Raw genomic sequence first — 22654 nt, 5'->3', positions numbered from 1 at the left:
GTCAGAGTGAGTACTTCTAGTATAGTAGTATATTTATAAGTATTCCTGTAGTATATTTATAAGTATTCCTGTAGTATATTTACAAGTATTCCTGTAGTATATTTATAAGTATTCCTGTAGTATATTTATAAGTATTCCTGTAGTATATTTATAAGTATTCCTGTAGTATATTTATAAGTATTCCTGTAGTATATTTGTAGTATATTTATAAGTATTCCTGTAGTATATTTATAAGTATTCCTGTAGTATATTTATAAGTATTCCTGTAGTATATTTATAAGTATTCCTGTAGTATATTTATAAGTATTCCTGTAGTATATTTATAAGTATTCCTGTAGTATATTTATAAGTATTCCTGTAGTATATTTGTAGTATATTTATAAGTATTCCTGTAGTATATTTATAAGTATTCCTGTAGTATATTTGTAGTATATTTATAAGTATTCCTGTAGTATATTTATAAGTATTCCTGTAGTATATTTATAAGTATTCCTGTAGTATATTTATAAGTATTCCTGTAGTATATTTATAAGTATTCCTGTAGTATATTTATAAGTATTCCTGTAGTATATTTATAAGTATTCCTGTAGTATATTTATAAGTATTCCTGTAGTATATTTGTAGTATATTTATAAGTATTCCTGTAGTATATTTATAAGTATTCCTGTAGTATATTTATAAGTATTCCTGTAGTATATTTATAAGTATTCCTGTAGTATATTTATAAGTATTCCTGTAGTATATTTATAAGTATTCCTGTAGTATATTTATAAGTATTCCTGTAGTATATTTGTAGTATATTTATAAGTATTCCTGTAGTATATTTATAAGTATTCCTGTAGTATATTTATAAGTATTCCTGTAGTATATTTATAAGTATTCCTGTAGTATATTTATAAGTATTCCTGTAGTATATTTATAAGTATTCCTGTAGTATATTTGTAGTATATTTATAAGTATTCCTGTAGTATATTTGTAGTATATTTATAAGTATTCCTGTAGTATATTTATAAGTATTCCTGTAGTATATTTATAAGTATTCCTGTAGTATATTTATAAGTATTCCTGTAGTATATTTATAAGTATTCCTGTAGTATATTTGTAGTATATTTATAAGTATTCCTGTAGTATATTTATAAGTATTCCTGTAGTATATTTATAAGTATTCCTGTAGTATATTTATAAGTATTCCTGTAGTATATTTATAAGTATTCCTGTAGTATATTTATAAGTATTCCTGTAGTATATTTATAAGTATTCCTGTAGTATATTTATAAGTATTCCTGTAGTATATTTGTAGTATATTTATAAGTATTCCTGTAGTATATTTATAAGTATTCCTGTAGTATATTTATAAGTATTCCTGTAGTATATTTATAAGTATTCCTGTAGTATATTTATAAGTATTCCTGTAGTATATTTATAAGTATTCCTGTAGTATATTTGTAGTATATTTATAAGTATTCCTGTAGTATATTTATAAGTATTCCTGTAGTATATTTATAAGTATTCCTGTAGTATATTTATAAGTATTCCTGTAGTATATTTATAAGTATTCCTGTAGTATATTTGTAGTATATTTATAAGTATTCCTGTAGTATATTTATAAGTATTCCTGTAGTATATTTATAAGTATTCCTGTAGTATATTTATAAGTATTCCTGTAGTATATTTGTAGTATATTTATAAGTATTCCTGTAGTATATTTGTAGTATATTTATAAGTATTCCTGTAGTATATTTATAAGTATTCCTGTAGTATATTTGTAGTATATTTATAAGTATTCCTGTAGTATATTTGTAGTATATTTATAAGTATTCCTGTAGTATATTTATAAGTATTCCTGTAGTATATTTGTAGTATATTTATAAGTATTCCTGTAGTATATTTATAAGTATTCCTGTAGTATATTTGTAGTATATTTATAAGTATTCCTGTAGTATATTTATAAGTATTCCTGTAGTATATTTGTAGTATATTTATAAGTATTCCTGTAGTATATTTGTAGTATATTTATAAGTATTCCTGTAGTATATTTATAAGTATTCCTGTAGTATATTTATAAGTATTCCTGTAGTATATTTATAAGTATTCCTGTAGTATATTTATAAGTATTCCTGTAGTATATTTATAAGTATTCCTGTAGTATATTTATAAGTATTCCTGTAGTATATTTATAAGTATTCCTGTAGTATATTTGTAGTATATTTGTAGTATATTTGTAGTATATTTGTAGTATATTTATAAGTATTCCTGTAGTATATTTGTAGTATATTTGTAGTATATTTGTAGTATATTTATAAGTATTCCTGTAGTATATTTGTAGTATATTTGTAGTATATTTGTAGTATATTTGTAGTATATTTATAAGTATTCCTGTAGTATATTTATAAGTATTCCTGTAGTATATTTATAAGTATTCCTGTAGTATATTTATAAGTATTCCTGTAGTATATTTGTAGTATATTTATAAGTATTCCTGTAGTATATTTATAAGTATTCCTGTAGTATATTTATAAGTATTCCTGTAGTATATTTATAAGTATTCCTGTAGTATATTTGTAGTATATTTATAAGTATTCCTGTAGTATATTTGTAGTATATTTATAAGTATTCCTGTAGTATATTTATAAGTATTCCTGTAGTATATTTATAAGTATTCCTGTAGTATATTTATAAGTATTCCTGTAGTATATTTATAAGTATTCCTGTAGTATATTTGTAGTATATTTATAAGTATTCCTGTAGTATATTTATAAGTATTCCTGTAGTATATTTATAAGTATTCCTGTAGTATATTTGTAGTATATTTGTAGTATATTTGTAGTATATTTGTAGTATATTTATAAGTATTCCTGTAGTATATTTATAAGTATTCCTGTAGTATATTTATAAGTATTCCTGTAGTATATTTATAAGTATTCCTGTAGTATATTTGTAGTATATTTGTAGTATATTTGTAGTATATTTGTAGTATATTTGTAGTATATTTATAAGTATTCCTGTAGTATATTTGTAGTATATTTGTAGTATATTTATAAGTATTCCTGTAGTATATTTGTAGTATATTTGTAGTATATTTATAAGTATTCCTGTAGTATATTTGTAGTATATTTATAAGTATTCCTGTAGTATATTTGTAGTATATTTGTAGTATATTTATAAGTATTCCTGTAGTATATTTGTAGTATATTTATAAGTATTCCTGTAGTATATTTGTAGTATATTTGTAGTATATTTATAAGTATTCCTGTAGTATATTTGTAGTATATTTGTAGTATATTTGTAGTATATTTGTAGTATATTTGTAGTATATTTGTAGTATATTTGTAGTATATTTGTAGTATATTTATTCCTTCAGCTGCTCGTCTTTCAACGGCGTCACGTGATCCGGCACCGCGGACAGCGCCACCTTCCGCTTCCCGGGACTTGGAGTCCTCCGTCGGCGCAGCCTCCGTAGGGCGCCGCGTTCCCGACCGGAGCCTGGGACCACATGTCCCACAATGCTTCGCGGGCGTGGCGGCGGCCACGCGGGCTCGCGTGCGCAGAGCTCGCGGAGCCCTGATTCAGGAAGGACGCGCGCGTCCAATCGGAGCGCGCGCTGCGCCGCTTTACGCAAACTGCGGCGCGAGGCTTTTATCCGGGACGCGGCTCAGCTGCTGCCGGTCCCCGTTCATATCAGTGTAGTACTACTAGTACTACTAGTACTAGTAGTACTACTAGTACTACTAGTACTATTGTTTTCTTATTCTTTGATTATTCCCAAACAAGACGCTTCGAGTTCTGGTTCTGGACGAGAACTGGCATCGGTGGATGGATGAATGGAGGCTGGAGGGTGGAGGCTGGAGGGTGGAGGGTGGAGGGTGGAGGGTTTACTGTTTAGTGGGAGGTGACAGCGGCGGAGGTCTGGCTGCGTGTTAAGCTGCTCCTGCTGCAGGTTGTGGTCCAGCTGGTGGACCAGGAACAGGACCACGTTAAGGAGGCGGGTCTCCCTGGGACCGGTCGGGTTTGTGAGACTAGGCTCTGCTCAGACATGTCGCCCTGATCCTGGACCTCTGATACTGGACCTCTGATACTGGACCTCTGATACTGGACCTCTGATCCTGGACCTCTGATACTGGACCTCTGATACTGGACCTCTGATACTGGACCTCTGATACTGGACCTCTGACCTCTTAGGGTGGAGGAGGCTCTGCGCTCTGCATGGTGGTGATGTGAGGGTGGAGGAGGCCCTGAGCCCTGCATGATGGTGGTGTGAGGGTGGAGGAGGTTCTGAGCCCTGCATGGTGATGGTGTCAGGGTGGAGGAGGTTCTGAGCTCTGCGTGGTGGTGGTGGTGGTGTGAGGGTGGAGGAGGTTCTAAGCTCTGCATGGTGGTGGTGTCAGGGTGGAGGAGGTTCTGAGTTCTGTGTGGTGGTGGTGTGAGGGTGGAGGAGGTTCTGAGTTCTGCATGGTGGTGGGGTGAGGGCGGAGGAGGTTCTGAGCTCTGCATGGTGGTGGTGGTGTCAGGTTTGAGGAGGCTCTGAGCTCTGCATGGTGGTGGTAGTGGTGTCAGCTTGGAGGAGGCTCTGAGCTCTGCATGGTGGTGGTGGTGGTGGTGTCAGGGTGGAGGAGGTTCTGAGCTGAAGCAGGATGTCAGACAAGACGGCCCCCCGCTGCCAGCTCCGGTTGGAGTGGGTCCATGGTTACCGGGGCCACCAGTGCCGCAACAACCTGTACTACACGGCAGGGAAGGAGGTGGTGTACTTCGTGGGTGGAGTGGGGGTGGTGTACAACAGCAGGGAGCACACGCAGAGGTTCTACCTGGGTCACAACGATGACATCATCAGGTAGAGTGGTCCTGTTCTCCTGTTCATTCTGTTCCTCTTTTCCTCCTGGTTCCTCCTGGTTCTTTCCCTCCCCCTGATTTCCTACTGGTTCTTTCTGGTTCCTCCTGGTTCCTCCTGGTTCCTCCTGGTTCCTTCTGGTTCCTCCTGGTTCCTCCTGGTTCCTACTGGTTCCTTCTGGTTCCTCCTGGTTCCTCCTGGTTCCTACTGGTTCCCCCTGGTTCCTCCTGGTTCCTCCTGGTACCCCCTGGTTCCTCCTGGTTCCTCCTGGTTCCTTCTGGTTCCTCCTGGTTCCTCCTGGTTCCTTCTGGTTTCTCCTGGTTTCTTCTGGTTCCTCCTGGTTCCTCCTGGTTCCTCCTGGTTCCTTCTGGGTCCTAATGGTTCCTCCTGGTTCCTTCTGGTTTCTCCTGGTTCCTTCTGGTTCCTACTGGTTCCTCCTGGTTCCTTCTGGGTCCTGCTGGTTCCTCCTGGTTCCTTCTGGTCCCTCGTGGTTCCTCCTGGTTCCTTCTGGTTCTCCTGGTTCCTCCTGGTTCCTACTGGTTCCTCCTGGTTCCTTCTGGGTCCTGCTGGTTCCTCCTGGTTCCTTCTGGTTCCTCCTGTTTCCTTCTGGATCCTGCTGGTTCCTCCTGGTTCCTTCTGGTTCCTCATGGTTCCTCGTGGTTCCTTCTGGTTCTCCTGGTTCCTCCTGGTTCCTACTGGTTCCTCCTGGTTCCTTCTGGGTCCTGCTGGCTCCTCCTGGTTCCTTCTGGTTCCTCCTGGTTCCTCCTGGTTCCTTCTGGATCCTGCTGGTTCCTCCTGGTTCCTTCTGGTTCCTCCTGGTTCCTCCTGGTTCCTCCTGGTTCCTCCTGGGTCCTGCTGGTTCCTTCTGGTTTCTTTTGGTTCCTCCTGGTTCCTGCTGGTTCCTCCTGGTTCCTTCTGGTTCCTCCTGGTTCCTCCTGGTTCCTTCTGGATCCTGCTGGTTCCTCCTGGTTCCTTCTGGTTCCTCCTGGTTCCTCCTGGTTCCTCCTGGTTCCTCCTGGGTCCTGCTGGTTCCTTCTGGTTTCTTTTGGTTCCTCCTGGTTCCTGCTGGTTACTCCTGGTACCTTCTGGTTCCTCCTGGTTCCTCTTGGTCTACCTCTCTCTCTCTCTTTCAATTCTTGTCTATTTCAAAAATGTTTTTCAATACCTACATTTTTACAGGTTTACAAAAAAACTGAAGAATATAAATATGATAAGGGACGACACCATAATGGCATCATAGTGACATCACAGCATGACTTGGCTCACTGCCCTGTCCAGATGTTGGAGGTTTTCCTTCAGGCCCAGATGTGACCCACTTCCAGGAGCTGGTCACTCAACAAGAGAGCAGAGCCTTTAAAGAGGCATTCCACTGCACACCAGAACCAAATGAGCTCCAAGAAGCTCTGCACGGCAGACCAGAGCAGTCTGTCTGTCTGTCTGTCTGTCTGTCTGTCTGTCTCTCTCTCTCTCTCTGATCCAGTTCTAGTCCATTTCAGGTGTGGGAGGGGCCAAATTGTAGCATACATCCTCTGACCAATCAGAAGGGAGGGCCAGAATTTAGGGAGGCGCTAAGACACAGACAGCAGTACTAGGCAGTGAACTGTCAAAAACCAATGTAATAATGAAGACCCTAACCCCTCTCCCAGTCTTGCCCTCCACCCAGACAAGGTGCAGGTGGCCACGGGGCAGGTGGCCACGGGGCAGGTGGGGAAGGACCCCTTCATCTGTGTGTGGGACACCTACGGAATGCAGACCGTCTCCATCCTGAGGGACGTGCACACGCACGGTGTGGCCTGTCTCACCTTCCACTCTGACGGACAGGTGAGAGAGTGATGTACTGACAGAGCAACAGTGACATAGTGACAGAGTGAGAGTGACAGTTACAGAGTGACAGAGCAACAGTGACAGTGATAGAGCAACAGTGACATAGTAACAGAGTGACAGAGTAACAGTGACAGAGTGACGGAGCAACAGTGACATAGTAACAGAGTGACAGAGCAACAGTGACAGAGTGACAGAGCAACAGTGACATAGTAACAGAAGGCCAGAGCAACAATGCAGAGTGACAGAGCAACAGTGACATAGTAACAGAGTGACAGAGCAACAGTGACAGAGCAACAGTGACAGAGTGACAGTGACAGAGCGACAGTGCAACAGTGACAGAGTGACAAAGTGACAGAGCAACAGTGACAGAGTGACAGAGTGACAGTGACAGAGTGACAGAGTGACAGTGATAGAGTGACAGAGTGACAGTGACATCTAATCTAGATGTAGTGAAATCTACATCTAATATAATGTGCATTTCAGTTTTGTAATTTTCCATCATTCCATGTCAGACTAATCAGAACACTGCAGCCTCAGTGTGAGCAGCAGGGGGTGGTGCAGCCTCAGTGTGAGCAGCAGGGGGTGGTGCAGCCTCAGTGTGAGCAGCAGGGGGTGGTGCAGCCTCAGTGTGAGCAGCAGGGGGTGGTGCAGCCTCAGTGTGAGCAGCAGGGGGTGGTGCAGCCTCAGTGTGAGCAGCAGGGGGTGGTGCAGCCTCAGTGTGAGCAGCAGGGGGTGGTGCAGCTGGTGTTGATCCTCATACTAACTCTTCTCTGAGCAGCGCCTGGCGTCCGTCGGCCTCGACGCTAAAAACACACTTTGTGTTTGGGACTGGAGGAGAGGACGCCCCCTGGCTACAGCCACAGGACACTCTGACCGGGTATGTGTCTGTCAGCCTCTCTGTCTGTCTGTCTGTCTGTCTGTCTGTCTGTCTGTCTGTCTGTCTGTCTGTCTGTTTGTCTATCCATCTCTCTTTCTGTCTCTTTCTGTCACTCTGGAAAGCTGCCTGAAAATCTGCCTGTCTGTCTATGTGTATTTTTTCAGTAAATATAACATTTTTTTACTCAATCTCAGATTAAGGGAAATGTGTCTGAGAATGTTCCGCCACAGGAACAGGAAGTGACATCAGACTGAGGATTGTTTCTGTTCCAGATCTTTGATATTTCCTGGGACCCGTTCCAGTCGAGCCGGATGGTCAGCTGCGGGGTCAAACACATTAAGGTGGGACTGCCAATCAGACGCCACGGGGGGCTGGGCTTGTTTGTCTAGTAAGACATCTGAACACATACTGTGCCCTGTGTGTCCTGCAGTTCTGGACCCTGTGTGGCAACGCCCTGACCCCGAAAAGGGGGATCTTTGGGAAGACCGGGGACCTCCAGACCATCCTGTGTCTGGCAGCCACCAAGGACGAGCTGACCTACTCTGGTGCGCTCAACGGGGACGTGTACGTCTGGAAGGGAATCAACCTGGTGCGCACGGTGCAGGCCGCGCACGGGGTGAGCAACACACACATCGTGTGGAAGTGTGGTGGTGTTGTTGCATTGTTGTGATGTGGTGGTAGTGTTGCTGTGGTTTAGGCTGGTGGTAGTGTTGTTGTGGTGTGGTTATGCTGTTGTGGTGTAGTAGTGTTGTTGTGGTGTAGTAGCGTTGTGGTGTAGTAGTGTTGTGGTGTGGTTATGTTGTTTTGGTGTAGTAGTGTTGTTGTGGTGTGGTTGTGCTGTTGTGTTGTGGTCATAGTGTAGTTGTGATGTACTAGTATTGCTGTGGTGTGGGCATAGTGTAGTTGTGATGTAGTAGTGATGCTGTGGTGTGGTCATGGTGTAGTTGTGATGTAGTAGTGTTGCTGTGGTGTGGTCATGGTGTGGTTGAGGTATAGTAGTGTTGCTGTGGTGTGGTCATAGTGTACTTGTGGTGTAGTAGTGTTGCTGTGGTTTGGTCATAGTGTACTTGTGGTGTAGTAGTGTTGACAGTCCCTCCGCCCTCTCCAGGCTGGGATCTTCAGCATGCACGCCTGTGAGGAAGGCTTCGCTACAGGCGGCAGAGACGGCTGTGTCAGGCTGTGGGACATCGACTTCAAACCCATCACCAAGATCGACCTGCGGGAGGCTGAGCAGGGCTACAAAGGTACCCGGACCAGACTGGACTACTGGATCCCTGGACCACACCCTGAAACCAGGTCCGTCAGACGGTTCCGGTGGTCTCTCATTCTGTCTCGCTTTGCCTGTCTGCCTCTCAGGTCTGTCCATCCGCAGCGTGTGTTGGAGGGCAGACAGGATCCTGGCGGGGACTCAGGACGGTGAGATCTACGAGGTGATGGTGAGGGACCGGGACAAACCGGTCCTGCTGATTCAGGGTCACAGTGAGGGCGAGCTCTGGGCGTTGGACCTGCACCCAAAGCAGGGCGTGGCCGTGACGGGCAGCGACGACCGCTCCGTCAGGTAACTGTACTCTGCCTTTACACAGTGCTGCTACGCCTTTACACAGTGCTACTACACATTTACACAGTCCTAATCTTTTACACAGTCCTCCTATACCTTTACACAGTCCTCCTACACCTTTACACAGTCCTCCTACACCTTTACACAGTCCAACACCTTTACACAGTGCTGCTCCACCTTAACACACTTTCTGTATCCCCCTCCACCCCAGGCTGTGGAGCCTTCAGGACCACACCCTACTTGCTCGCTGCAACATGGAGGAAGCCGTTCGCAGCGTCGCCTTCAACAACGACGGATCGCAGCTCGCCCTCGGCATGAAGGATGGCTCCTTCACCGTACTGCGCGTCAGGTACACCACCACTTCCTGTCAGGTACACAGCCACTTCCTGTCAGGTACACAGCCAATTCCTGTCAGGTACACCACCACTTCCTGTCAAGTACACAGCCACTTCCTGTCAGGTACACAGCCACATCCTGTCAGGTACACAGTCCCTTCCTGTCAGGTGTAGAACTACTTCCTGTCAGGTACACAACTACAGCCTGTTAAGTACACAGTCACTTCCTGTAAGGTACCGAATCACTTCCGGTACAGGTCTATAGCTGCTCCCTGTCAGGTACACAGCCAATTCCTGTCAGGTACAGAATCACTTCCTGTAAAGTACAGAATCACTTCCTTTACAGGTCTATAGCTGCTTCCTGTCAGGTATACAGCCACTTCCTGTCAGGTACAGAATCACTACCTGTCAGGTCTAGAACTACTTCCTGTCAGGTACGGTTCCAGAAGCAGTTGTTGCCGCTGACCCCTGACCCCCATCCCCCGGTAGGGACATGACGGAGGTGGTGCACATCAAGGACCGGAAGGAGGCGGTGCACGAGCTGAAGTTCTCCCCAGACGGAGGCTTCCTGGCGGTGGGCTCCAACGAGGGGCTGGTGGACCTGTACGCCGTGGGGCAGCGCTACAAGAAGGTGGGGGAGTGCAGCCGCGCCACCTCCTTCATCACCCACCTGGACTGGTCTGTGGACGGACGCTTCCTGCAGAGCAACGACGGCAACGGGGACCGGATCGTCTACAGGATGCCAGGTACGTACCTGACGCAATACCGCACCGGACGGTGAAGTCAAATATTAATCAGAACAACAGTCGGCGTGGTCTCATTCCTGGAGCGTTCTGGGAATGTTTGCTCTGGGTTCTCACTCTGGGAATAGAACGAAGAGAAGATGGAAGGATCTTCTGACGGGGCCCGGAGCCTTCCTCCATCTCCCTCAGCCTGTGCGTCTCGCTTCCACCCTCTTTAAAAACGGTGTCTTGTTGTTGTTCAGGTCTCATCTCAAACACGCCTCTGAACTGGGGTTGCCATGGGTACCGGTGTTACGCGGTGTTGGGGCGCACACCAATCACATGCCTTGCCCACTGCCCCCACCGTCCTTTCGCCTTTTTTATAAAAATAAAATCTATCTTGTTCATTTTTCGTGGATCAGCTCAGACATTCAGCAAATAAAAAAACACATTTGTAAAATAGGAAGCATGGAGGGGGGTACATGTTGCTATAGCGATGTACAGAGAATCACATACATCAAAATAAATCATTTTGTGTCTGCTATTATAAATAACAATTTATACGAGTAATAACCTGGAGCCACACCAGACCACCACGCCCAAACCCTCCACCTGCTTCCTCGCTACCAGCAGCAAACAGCCTCCAAACAATGAAACAACAACTTCAACGTCAATCCACAGTTTATATTTGGCCGTTAAGTGGAACATTCCAGAGAAAACAGCTTCTACCGGGTCCGGCACCAGGAGTTCTGCACAGCAGACAGGCTCAGGACAGTCTACAGGTATTGGGCGTCATGGACTCCCAAATATCCGGTGTGACAGGTGTGACAGGTGTGACAACTGTTGCAGGTGTGACAGGTGTTGCAGGTGTGACAGGTGTGACAGGTGTTGCAGGTGTGACAGGTGTGACAGGTGTTACAGGTGTGACAGGTGTTACAACTGTTGCAGGTGTGACAGGTGTTGCAGGTGTGACAGGTGTTGCAGGTGTGACAGGTGTTGCAGGTGTGACAGGTGTTGCAGGTGTGACAGGTGTGACAGGTGTGACAGGTGTGACAGGTGTTACAACTGTTGCAGGTGTTACAGGTGTGACAGGTGTGACAGGTGTGACAGATGTTGCAGGTGTTACAGGTGTGACAGGTGTTGCTGGTTAAGGTCCTGGAACGTTTCAGGAACGGTTCCGTCTAGAAAAGGGTTTCTCCAGAACCCACCAATCCCATCACACACACACACACATGCTTTGGGTGGTGCTGGTGAAATGGTTCCTCTGCATTGAACCATCCTGGCTTGTCCTTCCTCCGGGGGCACAGCCAGGAGCAGTGGGCAGCGTACGTGGACGCGCCCGGGAACCAGGTGATAAGTGTCCATCGCTGGTCAGACCATGATGGGTGCATGTTTTTGGTGGAGGTCCTTACTGACGTGAGGTGGAGGAAACCCCATGTGAGCACGGGGAGAACATGCAAACTCCACACAGAAAGGCTCCTGTTTGGGAGATAACCCACCGGAGCACGGTGCCAACAGCCAACCAGGCGGGAATCGAACCCAGGACCTTCTTGCTGTGAGGCAGCAGTGCAACGCACCGCCCACCGCCACGCCCTGATCCTCCATCTGGGCTCTGGTGTTCCCACAGCCGGGAAGTTGGTTCCGAAAGAGGAGGCGGAGGGCGTCCACTGGATGACCTGGACCGGGGTCCTGGGGCCGGAGGTGAACGGGATCTGGCCCAAGTACTCCAACGTCAGCGACATCAACTCCGTCGACGCCAACTACAGCAGCGCCGCCCTGGTGACGGGGGACGACTTCGGCCTCGTCAAGCTCTTCAGGTTCCCCTGCTTCAAGAAAGGTAAACAAAGGGATTAGATCATATACATGGTATACATGATATACTAAAATATATCATGTATCTCATGTATATGATCTATAGAATGTATATAATACATTCTATACATTCTATAGATCAATATACATTATATACATTGTTTATATTATATACATTATATATATTATATATATTAAATACATGATATACATTGTTTTATATGATATACATTATATATTACTATACATTATATATATTATATATATATTTATATACATTGTTTTATTATTATATACATTATATATATATATATATATTAAATACATGATATACGTTGTTTTATATTATATACATTATAATATTATATACATTATATATATTATATATATTTATTTACATTATATATATTATATACATTATATAACATTATATATATAATATACATTATATATGATATTTATTATATATCAGTTATATATATTATATATATTATAATACATTATATATATAAATATATATATATATATATATAATATACATTATATATATTATATACATTATATATAATATATATATTATATACATTATATATATTATATACATTATATATATATATTATATACATTATATACACTGGTTGGTGTTTTTAACAATGTTTCTCTTCAGAACCTGAAGGTTTTTAAAGCTCTTTTTCCTCTTCCTCCTCCTCCTTCTCCTCTTCCTCCTCGTTCTCCTCATTCCTCCTCTTCCCTCCTCCTCCTCCTCTTCCTCTGCCCCTCCTCCTCTTCCTCTTCCTCCTCGTCTTACTCCGCACTCCTCCCGCTTCCTCCTCCTTTTTTCTCCTCCTCCTCCTCTTATCCTCCCCCTCCTCATCCTCCTCCTCCTCCTCCCCATCCCTCCTCCTCTTCTCCCCTCGTCCTCCTCCTCATCCTCCTCTTCCTCCGACCCCCTCTTCTTCTTCCTCCTCCTCTTCCTCCGCCCTCCTCCCTTTTCCTCCTCTTCCTCCTCCTCCTCTTCCTCCCCACCTCATCCTCCTCCTCTTTCTCATCCTACTCCTCTTCTTCTTCCTCTTCTTCTTCCCTCCTCCTCCTCTTCCCTCCTCGTTTCTCCTCCTCCTCATCCTCCCTCCTCGTCATCCTCCTCCTCTTTCTCATCCTACTCCTCTTCCTCTTCTTTCCTCTTCTTTCTTCTCCTCCTCCCTCCTCTTGCTCCTCGTTCTCCTCATCCTCCTCTTCCTCCTCCTCCTCTTCCTCCGCCCCTCCTCCTCTTCCTCTTCCTCCTCCTCTTTCTCCCGCCCTCCTCCCTTTTTCCTCCTCCTCCTCTTCCTCCCCACCTCCTCCTCCTCTTTCTAATGCTACTTTTTCCTCCTCTTCTTCCTCCCTCCTCTGTCCCCTCAGCAGCTAAATTTAAGAAGTACATCGGTCACTCTGCTGCGCATGTGACCAACGTGCGCTGGTCCAGTGACCTGCAGTGGGTGCTGAGCACGGGTGGAGCCGACCACGCCCTGTTCCAGTGGAGGTTCCTCCCTGAAGGAGTGATGAACGGAGTACTGGAGCCGCTGCTGCAAGGTCAGCTGCACAGCATCATGTACACATCATGTACACACCATGTACACACCATGTACACATCATGTTCACACCATGTACACATCATGTACACTCCATGTACACATCATGTACACATTATGTACACACCATGTACACATAATGTACACATCATGTACACACCATGTACACATCATGTACACAGAATATACACATAATGTACACATCATGTAAACATATTGTTCACATCATGTACATATAATATACACACCATGTTCACATAATGTAGATAATATACACATAATGTACACATAATATACAAATCGTGTACACTTCATGTAGAAGAACTCAAATCCATGTCGCTGTGACGATAAAAGGTAGAACCAGATCTTGCTGATTCATCCTAGTAGATCTCAGTAGATCCCAGTGATCCCAGTAGATCTCTGTAGATCCGAACAGAACCCAGTAGATCTCATTAGATCCCAGTTGAACCCAGTAGATCCCAGTGGATCCCAGTGATCCCAGCAGATACTAGTAGATCCCAGTAGATCCCAGCAGATACAAGTAGATCCCAGTGATCCCAGCAGATACTAGTAGATCCCAGTAGATCCCAGCAGATACAAGTAGATCCCAGTGATTCCAGCAGATACTAGTAGATCCCAGTAGATCCCAGCAGATACAAGTAGATCCCAGTAGGACCCAGTGATCCCAGTAGATCCCAGCAGATACTAGTAGATCCCAGTAGACCCCAGCAGATACAAGTAGATCCCAGTAGATCCCAGTAGATCCCAGCAGATACAAGTAGATCCCAGTAGGACCCAGTGTTCCCAGTAGATCCCAGTAGATCCCAGTAGAACCAGATCCTGCTGATCCCTCTGCTCCCGCCCCCTGCAGAGGGCTACGCCGACTCCAACAGCGGAGAGTCTGACTCTGACGTGTCCGACGTCCCAGAGCTGGACTCTGACATCGAACAGGAGGCTCAGACCAACTACGACCGACAGGTAAATACAGTTCCAGTTAAGTAGTACTACAGTACTGATTGTGTGCTACCACAGTACTGGTGTGTACTACAGTACTGATGGTGTACTACTACAGTACTGATTGTGTGCTACCACAGTACTGATGTGTACCACAGTACTGATGATGTACTACTACAGTACTGATGGTGTACTACTACAGTACTGATGGTGTACTGCTACAGTACTGATGTGTACTACAGTACTGATGTGTACTACAGTACTGATGGTGTACTACTACAGTACTGATGGTGTACTACTACAATACTGATGTGTACTACAGTACCGATGGTGTACTACTACAGTACTGATGTGTATTACAGTACTGATGTGTACTACTACAGTACTGATGTGTATTACAGTACTGATGGGGTACTACTATAGTACTGATGTGTACTACAGTACTGATGGTGTACTACTGCAATACTGATGTGTAAGTAAGTAAGTAAGTAAACATTTCCAACATTAAATGCAACTCAAAGTGCTGTACACAGCGCATTAGAAAGTAAAAGATTTAACCAATAATGAAACTCAAAAACATTAATCAGAGAATAAAAGATTAAAGTTAAAAACAAGCCAAAGCACAGTTTCCGCAGTTGGTGTCTACTAATTTAGACACCTAAAGATTTATGGCCTATACATATTTTTTTAAAACAACAAACTGTCCCTCAGTCTGTGTCTAGTCTCCTTCATTGGAATGTCAGCTGACCTCGGCCCTGTCTCTCCACAGCTGCGACACAAGGTGATGACACACGTTAGGGAAAAACAACTAGAGTACCGTAGAGTTACAAAGTGCTGATAAAACAATAAAAGTCTAGGTAGGCCTACTAGGTACAGTAGGTACAGCAGTAAAACAGTAGGTACAGCCGATAGGAAATAGCAGTGCAGTGGAAATAGCAGTGCAGGAGAGCTCTCGTTGTAGGCCAGATGCGTTTTTAGTTTTCTTTTAAAGATGGCAAACGAGCCGGCTTTCCTAATATCTATAGGTAGTGCATTCCAAAGCTTTGGGGCATAAGTTTCGAAGGCTTCACTCCCGATTCTCTTCTGTGTATTATTTGGTGCTTCCAACAGGCCAGCAGTAGATGATCCTAGCTCTCTTGGGGGCACATAGTTAGTAAGGGAGTTGGTGATGTATTCTGGTCCTTGCCCATTTAGAGCTTTATATATGAGGAGAAGGACCTTAAAGTCTACTGTAGATGTAACTGGAAGCCAATGTAAGGCAGCCAGGACTGGGGTGATGTGTTCTCTCTTAGGGGAGAGGGTAGAAGGTTTGGTCGTGGGGGGGGATGATGGACAATGAAGGGGGTGGGGGGGTGGGCGGGAAGGGCCTGTCCAGGAAGGCGAGGCCAGCAAATTTCGATAAAAATCCCGATGATGGCGAGGTAGTCTCCGCAAGGGGCGAGGCACCTGGCAGCGCGGTGGTCCCGTTTGCTGTGATGTCTTGTGCACTGTGGAGGGAAGCCAGTGGGCAGGTAGTCTTTCTGCCAGCTGCAGCACCCTGTGGCGAGATGGTCTGGCCACTATCTGTGGTCTCTGGCTTCGGGGTGATCTGGCCACTAGCTGTCACCTTCAGCTGCGGGGTGGTCTGTCCGCTAGCTGTGGCCTACAGCGGGGTTATCTGGTCACCAGCTGTGGCGTCCGGGTGCGAGGTGATCTGGTCACCAGCTGTGGCGTCCGGCTGCGGGGTGGTCTGGACACCAGCTGTGGCGTCCGGCTGCGGGGTGGTCTGGTCACCAGCTGTGGCCTCCAGCAGGGTGGTCTGGTCAACATCTGTGGCGTCCGGCTGCGGGGTGGTCTGATCACCAGCTGTGGCGTCCGGCTGTGGGGTGGTCTGGTCACCAGCTGTGGCGTCCAGCTGCGGGGTGGTCTGATCACCAGCTGTGGCGTCCGGTGGCGGGGTGGTCTGGTCACCAGCTGTGGCCTCCAGCGGGGTGGTCTGGTCACCAGCTGTGGCGTCCGGTGGCAGGGTGGTCTGGTCACCAGCTGTGGCCTCCAGCGGGGTAGTCTGGTCAACAGCTGTGGCGTTCGGCTGCGGGGTGGTCTGGTCACCAGCTGCACCACCCAGCGGCGATGTAGTCTGGGCGCTAGCTGTGGCATCGGGTGGTGAGATGCTCTGCTCCTGTGTCAGGTCCTTGCGCTTATCGCTGTCTGTCCTTGTGCTGTTCCCATGCTTGGCTACTGTCGGCTGGATAATAGCGAAGGCTAGATTGTTTATAAGCCTGGCCGGTTTGGTTTAAAGTGCCAGCGCGGTTGTAGACGCAGAACAGATTAAAGTTGTGGACAAAGTTCAGCTTGTGTAGGTAGCACACATTTGTTAGGCATGTGTTGAGTCCAAGCAGTCTGCAAAATAGTTCAGATCTCTGTCTGGCAGGGGGCAGGGGGCCACTAACATAGACATGCACGTTTAGAGCGCTTAGCAGCTGGAAAAGCTCGGAGAAGTCACTTTTCAGTAATTCCGACTCCTTCCGTCCGACTGTCGCCAGTTCCATTGTGTAGAATGATCTTATTGACACTTTTGTAATTAGCCAGAATTTGTGGGATCTTTGCTGCTATGTTAGAGACCAGTTCATATGGAAAACAACATGTCATGGTGTTTTTGCCGATCTTTAAATGCTTCATTGTCGAGTCGCCAATAAAGATTGTTGTTATTTGCTCTGATGGGCCATCAACATTACCTTGTTGTGGTGTTTGGGGTCCAGACCTCCTGCTGGCAGTAGCTTGCTGTGTTGCAGCTTGGGTAACGTGAGCTGGTCGCGTATTCTTCGTGTGACCACTCCCCCCTCAATGGTATCGGGGTATTGTGTGTACACTATCTTGTAATTGCTCAAATCTATTTTCTAGGCTCATCAGTGGTAAAATAGGTGGTTTGACAGCGGCAACCTTTTTTCTAAATTTTTGTTTCATGTCTTGTCATGTTTTGTGTCTTGTGTTGCCACGTCGCTTATCTTGGGCTGTTTCATGGCTGCTAGTCAGTGAAGAACATCCAGTTGCTGAGCTAATCTCAGGTTGCGAGGGACCCTTGCATGTGTTAGCTTCATGAATTTCATGAATTTTAATTGTCATCAGAGGCTTTCTCCGGTAAGCAGCCTCGTTATCTTGCTTGTAAGTTGTTTTGCTTGGCAGAACACCCGGCAGAGTGAGCCCAGCTGTGTTGTGGGACGGGCAAGGCCTGGTAGCATTGTCTCATCCTTCAGATTTAATACTGTTGTTTCAAGTACAGCAACCTTCTGTAGGAGTCCACAGCATTCTTTGCAAGGTGGCATAATTCTTCAAAGTTTCGCCGAGACTTGGCTTCCTCAGTGACAGTGAGTCCTCTCAGTAAGTCGTCTCTCTGTGTGTGTAGCAGGGGTAGCAGTGTGGGGTAGCAGTGTCCATAGACCACAATGTCGCTGGGGCTGGTAATAATCCTTTATAAATAAGTGTCCAGCTGTAAGATACAGCCCTTTAAGTGTTGCAGTAGGAAAAAAGGTGCTGAGACTGGTGAAAATAGAAGCAAAGCACAGAGCAAAGCACAGAGAGGAGAGCCAAGTAAAACACGTCTGCTCCGCACGAAGGACACAGCAGAAAAAAGTGTGTACTACAGTACAGGTGGTGTACTACTACAGTACTGATGTGTACTACAATACTGATGGTTTACTAGTACAGTACTGATGTGTACTACAGTACTGGTGGTGTACTACTACAGTACTGATGTCCACTACAGTACTGATGTGTACTACAATACTGATGGTTTACTACTACAGTACTGATGTGTACTACTTCCAGGTGTACAAGGAGGACCTGCCTCAGCTCCGTAAGAAGCTGCTGGGTTCCCTGAAGCGACAGAAAGCTCCAGAGGAAGGACTGAGACTGCAGTTTGTCCATGGGTGAGACAGCCGGACCTGTCTGTCTGTCTGTCTGCCTGTCTGTCTCTCTGTCTGTCTGCATCTCAGTCAGACCTGGTAAAACGCTGGTTGTGTGCAGGTACCGGGGCTCCGACTGTAGGAACAACCTGTACTACACTCAGACGGGGGAGGTGGTGTTCCACGTGGCGGCTGTAGCCGTGGTGTACCACCCCGAGCAGCACAGCCAGAGGTTCTACCTGGGCCACAACGATGACATCATCAGCCTGAGCCTCCACCCCCTGAAGGACTACACCGCCACGGGACAGGTACTACTGCACTACTACACCGCCACGGGACAGGTACTACTGCACTACTACACCGCCACGGGACAGGTACTACTGCACTACTACACCGCCACGGGACAGGTACTACTGCACTACTACACCGCCACGGGACAGGTACTACTGCACTACTACACCGCCACGGGACAGGTACTACTACACTACTACACTGCCACGGGACAGGTACTACTACACTACCACACCGCCACAGGACAGGTACTACTACTACTACTACTACTACTACTGCTGCCACTACTACACTACAACACTGCCCGGGGACAGGTAGTACTACTACACTACTACTACAGTGCAATGCAGTACTACACCACCAAGGGACAGATACCACGACACTACTACTACACGGGTCGGGTACTACAGCATTAGTACTAATACACAGTGTACTGCAGGTGGGCAGGGATCCAGCCGTCCATGTTTGGGACGTCCAGACGCTGAAGTGCATTTCGCTGCTGAAGGGTCAGCACAGCAGGGGGGTGTGCGCCCTGGAGTTCACAGGTAATCCACTTCCTGTTTACTTCCTGTCTCCTCACTGAATCCACTCTTGCTTCTGATGAACAATTTTGTTTTTTATTCAAAGAGTTTGAACTTTACCGCTGACTGACTTCTTCCTGTTTCCTGTTTCCTGTTTCCTGTTTCCTGCTCCAGCGGACGGGAAGAGTCTGATCTCGGTGGGGATCGATGAAGGTCACTCCATCGTGGTGTGGGACTGGAGGAAGGGGGAGAAGCTGGCAAAGGCCAGGTAAGCACCACCTGCACACGCCTACGTGCACAGACCAACGTGCACATACCAACGTGCACATACCAACGTGCACGCTCATGCCACACCCACGTGCACGGACCATCGTGCACACTCCTGCCACGCTCACGTGCACAGACCAACGTGCACGCTCCTGCCACACCCACGTACACATACCATCGTGCACACTCCTGTCACACCCACGTGCACATGCCAACGTGCACGCTCCTGTCACACCCACGTGCACAGCCCAACGTGCATGCTCCTGTCACACCTCCTAACCTTTCCTTCCTCTTTCCAGGGGACATAAAGACAAGATCTTTGTGGTGAAGAGCAACCCTCTGCGCATGGACAAGCTGCTGACAGTTGGAGCCAAGCACATCAAGTTCTGGCAGCACTCAGGTCTACACCCCTCCATCACCCTCCATCACCCTCCATCACCCTCCATCACACCTCTATCACCCCTCCATCATCCCTCTATCATTCTGTTACCCTTCCATCACCCCTCCATCACCCCTCCATCATCCCTCCATCACCCCTTCATCACCCCTCCATCCTCCCTCCATCATCCTTCCATCATCCCTCCATCATTCTGTCACCCCTCCATCACCCCTCCATTATCCCTCCATCCTCTCTTCATCATCCCTCCATCCTCCCTCCATCACCCCTCCATCGCCCCTCCATCCTCCCTCCATCACCCCTCCTTCCTCCCTCCATCACCCCTCCATCATCCCTTCATACTCCCTCCATCATCCCTCCATCATTCTGTGGCTCCATCATCCCTCCGTCAGTCTTTCCCTGTCACTCCTCTGTCTGATGGCTCTTTCTTTCCTCCTTCCAGGTGGAGGTCTGACCTTCAAGCGAGGGATCTTTGGGAACCTGGGGAAGCAGGAGACCATGATGTCGGCCTGTTACGGGCGTTCTGAGGACCTGTCCTTCTCCGGGGCCACCAACGGGGACGTCTACCTGTGGAAGGACACCACGCTCATCAAGACCGTCAAGGCCCACGACGGCCCCGTGTTCGCCATGTGCTCCCTGGACAAGGTAGGGGGCCCCGTGATCCACCCCGGGGTCCGCCCAGAGGTGCACCCGGGGGTCCGCCCAGGGGTGCACCCAGGGACCATAGCAACATAAGCAGAACTAATTTAGGACCAGAGCTCTTTGATGCAAGTTCGGCACCGCTAGTCCAGGTTCTGCCTCTCCAGGTTCACACTGCTGGTGTACTGCTGGTACTGGCTCAGTTGGTCCTGGTTCAGATTCAAGATTCAAGAGGTTTATTCGTCACATACTGTACATATACATACTTCCATACATATACATACTTCCATACATATACATACTTTCATACATATATGCAGTGAAATGTCAATGCAACTCACCCGGTGATTACACACAATATGTTCTAGACTGAACACAGTAGCTATCTAAGAATTTCTACTCGACTAACTAACAGATTCCTAAAATGTAATGCAGTAAGTCGAATACTATGGAATAAAATAAAAATATATAGAATAAAATAAAATAAAACAAAATAACAACTCAAGGGTAATGCAAGGTGGAGGTACAAAATAGATAAAGGAAATAGACTAATGTATATGGGATAGGCTATTTATGTATATACAGATATGTGCATTAAAGTGCATTTGAATAAAGTGAGGTAGTGTTAGTGGGATAATACAGCACAGTATACAACATACGCAGCAATACGGTAACACCCAACAACCCAGAACAGTGACACAGTATGCAGTACAGTATACTACATACAATAAGGCAGTGTGAGTGACTCAGTACTTTTTGTGAGGACCCCTGGTGAGGTCAGCGTTGACAGTTCTTATGTCTTGATGTAGAAACTCCGTCTCAGTCTCTGTTCTTGCTGTGTGGCTGTGGAGGCTCTTGCTCCACCACAGCAGCTGGAACAGTGTGTTGTGGTGGTGGTGGTGAGGATCCTTCATGATGCTGCAGCTCTGCTACTACACCTCCTGGTGTAAAGGTCCTGCAGGGAGGGGAGGGTGGTTCCAGTGGTACGTTCAGCTGAAGGCACCACCCTCTGCAGGGCCCTCCTGTCCTGAGCAGTACAGTACAAAGCAGGCAGTGATGGTGCCTGTCAGGATGCTCTCCACTGCTCCACAGTAGAAGGACTTGAGGATCCTCACCCAGACCCTGAGTTTCCTCAGCTGCCTGAGGTGGTAAAGACGCTGCCTCGGCTTTCTCACCAGAGTGTCTGTTTGTAAAGGCCATGTAAAGTCCTCTGTGATGTGGGCTCCCAGGTACTTGAAGCTGCTCACCCTGTCAACAGAAGTCCAATTAATCACCAGCAGCGTGTGCGTCCTCGGTTGTAATCCTCTCCTAAAGTCCACAATCAGCTCCTTAGTTTTACTGATGTTCAGGAGGAGGCTGTTGTCCTGGCACCAGAGTGACAGGTCAGCCACCTCCTCGCTGTAGACCTTCTCATCGTCGTCTGTGATCAGGCCCACGACAACGGTGTCGTCAGCAAACTTGATGATGGTGTTGGAGCTGGACCTGGCCACACAGTCATGTGTGTACAGGGAGTACAGTAGGGGGCTGAGGGCGCAGCCCTGGGGGGATCCTGTATTCAGAGTGGGGGAGCTGGACATGTGCTTCCCCACCCTAACCACCTGGGGCCGGGCTGAGAGGAAGCCCAGGATCCAGGGACACAGCGTAGTGTTCAGTCCGAGCTCCTTCAGCTTGACAGCCAGTCTGGTGGGACTATGGTGTTGAAAGCTGAACTATAATCGATGAACAGCATTCTCACATAGGCCCCCTTCTGGCCATCCAGGTGTGTGAGCGTGGTGTGCAATACCTGGGAGACCGCGTCATCCGTGGATCTGTTCTGCTGGTACGCAAACTGAGGTGAGGGCCACCGGACGGTAGTCATTCAGGAGGGCAGGCAGGAACGACGGTGGACCTCTTGAAGCAGGACGGGACCACTGATTCAGCCAGGGAGATGTTGGATATTGTCGTGAACACTGGGGCTAGCTTGTTAGCACAGGTCTTCAGTACTCGCCCAGATATGGCATCTGGGCCCGCAGCTTTCCTGGTGTTCATCAGAGCCTTCCTGACGTCATGCTCAGACACTGAGAGTGCGTGCTCATCCCCAGTGGTGTAACTCTAATTAGCTGGCGAGCTAGCAGTGCTGTTGCCAGACTCGAACCGCGCAAAAAAGGAGTTCAGTTCGTTGGCTAGGGAGGCGTCCACACTCG

General features: G+C 46.7%; 1 protein-coding gene across 1 annotated transcript in view; it reads left to right on the top strand.

The window, feature by feature from the left end:
• Window positions 1-4631: 4631 nt before the first annotated feature.
• Window positions 4632-22654, top strand: part of LOC307229102 (echinoderm microtubule-associated protein-like 6) — a gene marked incomplete at its 5' end in the record, with an annotated part of 41744 nt that continues 23721 nt past the window's right edge. The window contains 18 exons of the mRNA XM_079998987.1: window positions 4632-4828; window positions 6472-6646; window positions 7428-7526; window positions 7799-7867; window positions 7957-8142; window positions 8635-8770; window positions 8883-9084; window positions 9296-9433; window positions 9909-10165; window positions 11769-11978; window positions 13352-13522; window positions 14393-14499; window positions 18280-18380; window positions 18478-18664; window positions 19087-19192; window positions 19343-19436; window positions 19735-19835; window positions 20275-20477. Coding sequence (XP_079855113.1) covers window positions 4632-4828; window positions 6472-6646; window positions 7428-7526; window positions 7799-7867; window positions 7957-8142; window positions 8635-8770; window positions 8883-9084; window positions 9296-9433; window positions 9909-10165; window positions 11769-11978; window positions 13352-13522; window positions 14393-14499; window positions 18280-18380; window positions 18478-18664; window positions 19087-19192; window positions 19343-19436; window positions 19735-19835; window positions 20275-20477 — 2739 coding nt within the window. The remainder of the gene's footprint in view (window positions 4829-6471; window positions 6647-7427; window positions 7527-7798; window positions 7868-7956; window positions 8143-8634; window positions 8771-8882; window positions 9085-9295; window positions 9434-9908; window positions 10166-11768; window positions 11979-13351; window positions 13523-14392; window positions 14500-18279; window positions 18381-18477; window positions 18665-19086; window positions 19193-19342; window positions 19437-19734; window positions 19836-20274; window positions 20478-22654) is intronic.

This window comes from Zeus faber (genome assembly GCF_960531495.2).
Source record: "Zeus faber genome assembly, chromosome: 4".
In the NCBI taxonomy this organism is placed as follows: domain Eukaryota; kingdom Metazoa; phylum Chordata; class Actinopteri; order Zeiformes; family Zeidae; genus Zeus; species Zeus faber.
Note: the sequence above shows the minus strand (reverse complement) of the source record. Positions and strands in the feature narration are given on the sequence as shown.